A 10,079-nucleotide genomic window follows, 5' to 3' on the forward strand; every position below is an offset into this window, starting at 1 on the left:
GGTACCACATATGCATGTAGGTACCACATATGCACGTAGGTACCACATATGCATGTAGGTACCACATATGCATGTAGGTACCACATATGCATGTAGGTACCACATATGCATGTAGGTACCACATATGCATGTAGGTACCACATATGCATGTAGGTACCACATATGCATGTAGGTACCACATATGCATGTAGGTACCACATATGCATGTAGGTACCACATATGCATGTAGGTACCACATATGCATGTAGGTACCACATATGCATGTAGGTACCACATATGCATGTAGGTACCACATAGGACATAGGTATGAGCGGCGATAGCCGTGTGGTTACACGTTACTCGTTCGTCCTTTTTTGGGGGTCGGGGGTTCGATCCCGAACACCTCAACTTGTCCAAGTTATTGCGTTTTAAACAACATATAAATATCACTAGCTTCAACGGTGATGAAAATATCATAAGGAAAACCTACGTGCTTGTTCTCCATAACGTTCTCAAAGGTGCCAATCTGCACTTGGCCAGCGTGGTGGACTATGGCCAAACTCTTCTCGGTCTGGGAGGAGATCCGTACTCAGTAGTGAGCCAGCGATGGGTTGATCATATAACGCATTCCGAATACTCATGGGATTGCCGAGGTATTGCAGTGCTTGTGCTATGTTTGCCGAAGCGGGGGTGCCCCGTGCCCGACAGCCCGACAGCCCGACAGCCCGACAGCCCGACAGCCCGACAGCCCGACAGCCCGACAGCCCGACATCTGTGGTATTGTTAGAACTCGCGTAGCATCCTTTTGGGAAACACTTCGGAGCCCTCACCCTAACAATGCAATACTCAAGGTCGGTTGTGCACTGTGCAGGGCTGCCCAGTGCCCAGTGCCCAGTGCCCAGCCCTATGTTTAGTTATTGCCTTACCTGTGACATCTGAAATGAGTTTTTTAACCATTTCAATTAGTCGTAAGTTATCTTAATATCGTATATTTTTTGTAAATATATATTTTTTTTGTGATAAATTTTTCTGTATGTTTTATAGACTAGAGATAGATTTTATTCTTAATTAAATAAAACTGATGACTAGAAAAAAAAAAAAAAGTTATCTTAATTATGTTTATGCTTTATAATATTTTATTGTAATTTTTTAAATGTGTTTATGGGTATTTTTATGCCTGAAAATAAAAAAAAACTATTGTTATAATATTATTACAACATATGACCTTAACATAATTTTGGTTATCAGTCAATGGGCCATAGTAGCGCGCACCTCGTTCCCACGTACACATGGTGACCCGTGTTATCAGCGGCAGGTGATAACGGCGCCTCTGCCCCGACGCGCCGCTTCAGCTTCAGCCGCTGATAAGAGATAAGGCCTTGGTCGTGACCCGCGCGGTCGAGTTGCTCCACCAGTTACCCCATCTGCATCGTACTGAGTATTTAGGTTAACCGTTAACCTAAACTGTAGTCAGAGGTTATCTCGGCTTTGTGGCGCGTCCTTATATTGTGCCTACTTAATAATAAAACTAGCTTATGCTCGCGACTTCGTCCGCGTGGACTACACAAATTTCAAACCCATATTTCACCTTTTTTTCACATTTTCAGAGGTTGAATTTTCAAAAATTCTTTCTTTGCGGATGCCTACGTCATCATAGCTATCTGTATGCCAAATTTCAGCCCTATCCGTCCAGTAGTTTGAGCTGAGCATTAATAGATCAGTCAGTCAGTCAGTCACCTTTTTATTTTATAAGTATGTATACTTATTTAGATTTCTCAGATTCATTGACAAATACTTACTTTACAGCTATTTATTGTTATGTCGATAAATATAAAATCTAATGAAGGCTATATAGACAGGTTTGCCGGCAAGCTACCCTCGGCAGACGGCATACGACAGACGGCAGACGGCAGACGGCAGACGGCAGACGGCAGACGGCAGACGGCAGACGGCAGACGGCAGGGTATCAGTTACCGCCGCCCTGTGGCTGCAGCTGTCATCCGATATCGTTAGTGTATTTAATGTTTATCGCGCTACTCGGCTCTCCTCTCAGACCCGGGATTGGCCACAGTCCACCACGCTGGCCAAGTGCGGATTTACAGACTACTCCACACCTTTGAGAATATTACGGGAACTTTCAAGCATGCAGGTTTTTTTCTCGAGATGTTTTCCTTCACTGAAAAACCGAAAGATCAGAAAGATACATAAACTCCTTGTGAGCAAGTTCGTGCTTCTATGTAAACATAAGAATTGGTAGTAAAAACGTAAAAATAAAACGAATCTATTATGCGTATTATTGTATGCTGAGTGTTCTACACGTTAGTACTATTATTTAACTTTAGTGGTTTCCACGCTATTGTTTACTACACATAACATAACACGTTCTAGTATAATGTATTCAATGGCGGCCGCCACCGTGGCGTGCGTGGCGTGCGTGGCGAGCTAATTGGTTTGATAATCAACAAAACAATCTATCAGGAATGTAGGAGCTACAACTGACTATCATTATCATAATCTTGAATCAGTTTAAACTTTTCCACACCATACATACCAGAGATAAAAATACTATTAACTTAATGATTGATTTGAAAGTTGTGATGAACGAGATGGCGTGTGCGAAACGACACAGTAAACAAAAATATGAAATACAAAGATGGCGTGTGCGAAACGACACAGTAAACCAAAACATGAAATACAAAGAAGGCGTGTGAGAAACGACACAGTAAACAAAAATATGAAATACAAAGATGGCGTGTGCGAAACGACACAGTAAACCAAAACATGAAATACAAAGAAGGCGTGTGAGAAACGACACAGTAAACAAAAATATGAAATACAAAGATGGCGTGTGCGAAACGACACAGTAAACCAAAATATGAAATACAAAGAAGGCGTGTGAGAAACGACACAGTAAACAAAAATATGAAATACAAAGATGGCGTGTGAGAAACGACACAGTAAACAAAAATATGAAATACAAAGATGGCGTGTGCGAAACGACACAGTAAACCAAAACATGAAATACAAAGAAGGCGTGTGAGAAACGACACAGTAAACAAAAATATGAAATACAAAGATGGCGTGTGAGAAACGACACAGTAAACAAAAATATGAAATACAAAGATGGCGTGTGCGAAACGACACAGTAAACCAAAACATGAAATACAAAGAAGGCGTGTGAGAAACGACACAGTAAACAAAAATATGAAATACAAAGATGGCGTGTGAGAAACGACACAGTAAACAAAAATATGAAATACAAAGATGGCGTGTGCGAAACGACACAGTAAACCAAAATATGAAATACAAAGAAGGCGTGTGAGAAACGACACAGTAAACAAAAATATGAAATACAAAGATGGCGTGTGAGAAACGACACAGTAAACAAAAATATGAAATACAAAGAAGGCGTGTGAGAAACGACACAGTAAACAAAAATATGAAATACAAAGATGGCGTGTGCGAAACGACACAGTAAACCAAAATATGAAATACAAAGAAGGCGTGTGAGAAACGACACAGTAAACAAAAATATGAAATACAAAGATGGCGTGTGAGAAACGACACAGTAAACAAAAATATGAAATACAAAGAAGGCGTGTGAGAAACGACACAGTAAACCAAAATATGAAATACAAAGAAGGCGTGTGAGAAACGACACAGTAAACAAAAATATGAAATACAAAGATGGCGTGTGCGAAACGACACAGTAAACCAAAACATGAAATACAAAGAAGGCGTGTGAGAAACGACACAGTAAACAAAAATATGAAATACAAAGATGGCGTGTGAGAAACGACACAGTAAACAAAAATATGAAATACAAAGATGGCGTGTGCGAAACGACACAGTAAACCAAAATATGAAATACAAAGAAGGCGTGTGAGAAACGACACAGTAAACAAAAATATGAAATACAAAGATGGCGTGTGAGAAACGACACAGTAAACAAAAATATGAAATACAAAGAAGGCGTGTGAGAAACAACACAGTAAACCAAAATATGAAATACAAAGAAGGCGTGTGAGAAACGACACAGTAAACAAAAATATGAAATACAAAGATGGCGTGTGAGAAACGACACAGTAAACAAAAATATGAAATACAAAGATGGCGTGTGCGAAACGACACAGTAAACCAAAACATGAAATACAAAGAAGGCGTGTGAGAAACGACACAGTAAACAAAAATATGAAATACAAAGATGGCATGTGCGAAACGACACAGTAAACCAAAACATGAAATACAAAGAAGGCGTGTGAGAAACGACACAGTAAACAAAAATATGAAATACAAAGATGGCGTGTGCGAAACGACACAGTAAACCAAAATATGAAATACAAAGAAGGCGTGTGAGAAACGACACAGTAAACAAAAATATGAAATACAAAGATGGCGTGTGAGAAACGACACAGTAAACAAAAATATGAAATACAAAGATGGCGTGTGCGAAACGACACAGTAAACCAAAACATGAAATACAAAGAAGGCGTGTGAGAAACGACACAGTAAACAAAAATATGAAATACAAAGAAGGCGTGTGAGAAACGACACAGTAAACAAAAATATGAAATACAAAGATGGCGTGTGCGAAACGACACAGTAAACCAAAACATGAAATACAAAGAAGGCGTGTGAGAAACGACACAGTAAACAAAAATATGAAATACAAAGATGGCGTGTGAGAAACGACACAGTAAACAAAAATATGAAATACAAAGATGGCGTGTGCGAAACGACACAGTAAACCAAAATATGAAATACAAAGAAGGCGTGTGAGAAACGACACAGTAAACAAAAATATGAAATACAAAGATGGCGTGTGAGAAACGACACAGTAAACAAAAATATGAAATACAAAGAAGGCGTGTGAGAAACGACACAGTAAACAAAAATATGAAATACAAAGATGGCGTGTGCGAAACGACACAGTAAACCAAAATATGAAATACAAAGAAGGCGTGTGAGAAACGACACAGTAAACAAAAATATGAAATACAAAGATGGCGTGTGAGAAACGACACAGTAAACAAAAATATGAAATACAAAGAAGGCGTGTGAGAAACGACACAGTAAACCAAAATATGAAATACAAAGAAGGCGTGTGAGAAACGACACAGTAAACAAAAATATGAAATACAAAGATGGCGTGTGCGAAACGACACAGTAAACCAAAACATGAAATACAAAGAAGGCGTGTGAGAAACGACACAGTAAACAAAAATATGAAATACAAAGATGGCGTGTGAGAAACGACACAGTAAACAAAAATATGAAATACAAAGATGGCGTGTGCGAAACGACACAGTAAACCAAAATATGAAATACAAAGAAGGCGTGTGAGAAACGACACAGTAAACAAAAATATGAAATACAAAGATGGCGTGTGAGAAACGACACAGTAAACAAAAATATGAAATACAAAGAAGGCGTGTGAGAAACGACACAGTAAACAAAAATATGAAATACAAAGATGGCGTGTGCGAAACGACACAGTAAACCAAAACATGAAATACAAAGAAGGCGTGTGAGAAACGACACAGTAAACAAAAATATGAAATACAAAGATGGCGTGTGCGAAACGACACAGTAAACCAAAACATGAAATACAAAGATGGCGTGTGAGAAACGACACAGTAAACAAAAATATAGGAATTCGTCACGTGAACGGTGTCTGTGTATCTATTCGAAACAGCTCGGGGCCTCTGGATCGAATTTGTCCAATATCTTCACCAACACAGCAGAGTAGGTACCTGTATAGATGATCATCATCATGATCAACGACACGATCACGACAGAGCATGACTCTCCTCTTACAATGAAAAGAGTTCGCCGTAGTCCACCACGCTGTTAGCAGCGGTTGGCAGACTTCACACACCATTGGAAACATTATGGAGAACTCTCAGGCATGCAGGTTTCCTCTCGATGTTTTCCTTCACCGTTAAAGCGAGTGATATTTAATGACTTAAAACGCACATAACTCCGAAAAGTTAGATATGCGTGCCCGGGATCGAACCCCCGACCTCCGATTGGAAGGCGGACGTCCTAGCCACTAGGCTACCACAGCTTTACTCAAGCATAGAAAATCAAGTTCCCACGGGATATTTAATTAATATTTATTTATTTCGGTATAACGTTAATAAAACAACATGTAATGAACAGAAGATAAACTGAATGAGCCAAAACAACACCGTGTTGTCTTTCCTGTACTTGATGTTTTGTTTTACAATCACTCTATGTACTGCTCCCACAAAGCTCACAGCAAGTAGGTAGGATGAACGCGTGGTTGCTAGACGAGCGTGTGACGCATCAGTAGCAGATGTTGACTCTCGTGACGCGGCTGATAGGTACAGCTAATGTTCATCCTGCTAAAAAGCGGTCATTGCCTAGTGGTGGTGGCGTCGGCCTCCTCTTTGGGAGTCCGGGGTTCGACCCCGGGCACGCATCTCTCACTATTCACAGTTACCTACCTATGTGAGATTTAAGCAATTTAATATCAACAGTGCAGTGAAGAAAAATATCGTGAGGAAACCAGCACGCCTGAGAGTTTTCCATAATATTCTCCAAAATATGTGAAATCTGCAAATCCGCACTGGGCCAGCGTGGCGGACTATTGTCCCAAATCCTTCTCATTCTAGTGGAGGCCTTTTTAGTGACCCAGCGGTGGGTTGGTCCTGCTGGCTGAGTTTGTTGTGACTTGTGGGCTCTTCTCAAACCTGGGCGCGTTCGAAACCTCTTGAAGCTTTAGTTTCAAGTTTACGTAATTAATTTACATCAAATCGTTATCTTACAAAAGTCCAACAAATTGACAATACAAAAAGAAAATGATAATTAAGTAGAATTTGACTTTGCTAATATTGCTATGCTTATTGCTTATTGCTTATTGCTTATTGCTTATTGCTTATTGCTTATTGCTTATTAGTGCGGCGTTTAATCTCCTTTGACATTTTTGAGAATTGTGAAGTTATTTTTGTACCTATAGGTCAACAGTTAACTTCCCTGCACCGAGGCCCCAGGGCTGTGCACTGTGCAGTTGTACACAATCAGGTACAAGGCCATAGGGTTGTGCACTGTGCACTTGTACACAATCAGGTACAAGGCCATATGGCTGTGCACTGTGCAGTTGTACACAATCAGATACAAGGCCATAGGGCTGTGCACTGTGCAGTTGTACACAATCAGGTACAAGGCCATAGGGTTGTACACAATCAGGTACAAAGACGTCATGTCAGCTGTCACCGGCTGTTGTTCGATCAGCGATGATAATAATCAATTGAAGTTATTAATTGCTTTTTGATAATATAGTAGGTACCTATCTCGTTAAAATTCCGTAACAAACTAATTTGCCGTGGTTTAAAAAACAATACACAATATTCATTATATTATGTACCTATAGGTAGGTAGGTAAGTGGGCTCATAAAAATACGAGCAGCGTTTGTTATCGAAGCGAACCACTTTCAGTTGCCTTTAGAAGTTTACATGACCTCCAAGCCGAAGAATCAAGCTTTATTTACTAAATTCTCTTTATAGAGGTTCATTAACTTGGCAACCCTGGGCTCGGGAGTCGGGTCCCTACACTACAGCTACACGTGCGCGGACGTGCACGTCTCGACTCTCGACTCTCGACTCACTTCACGTGACGTTAGTTCGCACGTAAACAAATTAACATATCCACACCACCAGGATAATTTAAACTAAACAATCAATTTATAAACCTTGTTATTATTCCAGTTAATGATAAACTTAACTTAATTAGTTAACTGCAATATTCATCAAAACACGGTTAACTTACTACATTATTCCCCTTAACTATAATAATATAATCCTGTTTTTGCCATGTCTAATGACAGACCAGTGATGATTTGGCTAACGTAAACTAGCAACTAGCAACTAGCAACTAGCTACGTATCCACAACTACACGATGGTATCTATTGGTGTGAATGTGTGCAACTGTATGTCGATGCATTATACTCGTAAAGATAGTAGCTAAGTCAGCCAGTCAGCTAAGTCAGCCAGTCAGCTAACTCAGCCAGTCAGCTAAGTCAGCCAGTCAGCTAAGTCTTATAACAATTATAACAATAAATTATGCATTTACATAGCAGATAAATTGAAGAATTTGCAAATTCTACAGTTTTGTTTAACGGTTCAATTATTTGAATAGATATGTATGCATTCAAATAAATATCACATCACTGGTTCTTCATGTAGAACTGAATAGAATGAACCCAATAAATCAGATCGACGACTGGAGCCAAATTGAAAAGTGAAGGTTGAGGCCCCGAGGGAGGTAACGCGAGGGAGGTAACGCGAGGGAGGTAACGCGAGGGAGGTAACGCGAGGGAGGTAACGCGCTGAATTATACAATACTGGCGCTTTATCCGAAGGGTGTTTGCTAGTTCCAGGCATTCCAGGGAAGACCTAAGAATTAACAAAGGAATCCGAGGAAAAGTAGAAAGGAATACGGCAGAATATATAAAACTCTATATTTCTGTATTCGGGTATTTTCGTACTTGAACAAAAAAGGGGAGTAGGTACATATAAAAACTTTGAAATTGCAAATTTCGTAAAGAATGAATAATTTGGGGCAAAATAAACCTGACGATCTTCCGCAAAGCAGTGGCGATACAAGTGGAAGGAGGCTGGGCATTTATACATTCCGTGCCACGTGCCGTCACACTCACGTCCGACTTACCGGTGCGGCGTGCGCGCAGCGAGGAACACGTAGTTGGTGCCGTACATGCCGGTCAGCAGCACGGGCAGCGCCAGCAGCGCCGCGATGCGCACCTGCCAGCGCCCCCAGCCCAGCCACTCCTTCTCCATGTCGAGCCGACACCCACACTCCCACACGCTCCCACTCCGACGGCGCGGGCGACGGACGGTGCGCAGGCGAGCCAATACACTCACAGTCACGAATTTCAAAAGTTCAGGCAGCTTCAACAGAATTCCTGACCCCACCACAAAAGACGACGGAATTTAATTAAAGATTGAAACTCCAGTGAGCCCGGAGAAAACAGAATTTATTTAAAGTTTTAAAGTTAGGGAATTTAAAGATATATCCAATTAAAGAAACGACCCCTTCGAGTGAATATCTCCGAATGTACTAAGCTTTGTACTTCAGTAAGTTGGTGAAGTTAATGATTCGGATAAATGAGTGCGCGGAGAGGTTACCGACGGCGTGTATTTATTGCGTACAGTCGGGCGACCGCTGGCCGAAGACACGCGACACGTCGCGCCGGCCGGGGGCTCCACGCGGTTCTGCCGAGTGCCGACGCCCGACAGCCGACCGCACTGCTGCGAAAGAAGATCGCCAATCGATTTGTTGAGTGCTGACCGCTCACCGGTAGCCCGAGCCGAGCCAACTCGAGCTGTACGGCGTCGTGTCAAGAGCTAATGCGGAGAGCAGCGGCGCGCGCGCAGACCGGCTCGCGGAAGAAGCTGTCCCACGCGAGAGCTGTGACACTCGGACTCCTGTCAACTCAACCTAATTTTGTTGACGAATTGTGTAACCGTTTAGAATAGCATTGTGTTGAAGTTGTTGAATTAGATTGTAACAACTTTGTCAGAACACTCAGAAGGCAGAAGTGAGGATGCTTCATTTGTTAATTTTAAAGCTAAACAAAAAAAAAAGCATTAGGCTTTTAGATAAAATCTCTCTTGTCGCCGACTAGGTAGGCATATTTTGAGGATCATAGAATATGAGTCAAGAATCGAGATAGATTTTTGGTAGCTGATCCATTAAAGTTACAAAACATTGACACGAGGGAACTGGCAAGATATTCAAATGGTAGATTAAGTAACAAGTTTCTTAAAAGCCGGCTATGCATTGGCGTTTCCTCTGGTGCTGCAAATGTTCATAGGCGGTAGCAATCCCGGTCACTTGGACCGGTATGCTCAATGCTGGTCTCAATGCGGGTTCTTATTCATTCAAAGAAATTAGTAGGTAAATAAGTGAATTTCTCATAACAAGTGGTTTTTCAATACTCAACATCAAGTAGCATCTATGCGAGGTTTTATATCGGAGAAGAGGCCGAGTGAGATAGTGGCCCTCAGTGAAGTAGGTAGTTACCGTTTATATCGGAGAAGAGGCCGAGTGAGATAG

General features: G+C 41.2%; 1 protein-coding gene across 2 annotated transcripts in view; it reads right to left on the reverse strand.

Moving 5' to 3' along the window:
- Positions 1-9,247, reverse strand: part of LOC117986468 (solute carrier family 22 member 6-like) — a 30,677-nt gene extending 21,430 nt beyond the window's left edge. For both annotated transcript variants that reach the window (XR_011237293.1, XM_034973300.2), the window contains exon 1: positions 8,673-9,247. Coding sequence is in view for 1 of the 2 variants with exons in the window: in XM_034973300.2 (XP_034829191.1) it covers positions 8,673-8,800 (128 nt within the window). In the remaining variant the exon portion in view is untranslated. The remainder of the gene's footprint in view (positions 1-8,672) is intronic.
- Between the last annotated feature and the right edge of the window lie 832 nt (positions 9,248-10,079).

The sequence above is a fragment of the Maniola hyperantus genome, chromosome 11, assembly GCF_902806685.2.
Source record: "Maniola hyperantus chromosome 11, iAphHyp1.2, whole genome shotgun sequence".
NCBI lineage: Eukaryota > Metazoa > Arthropoda > Insecta > Lepidoptera > Nymphalidae > Maniola > Maniola hyperantus.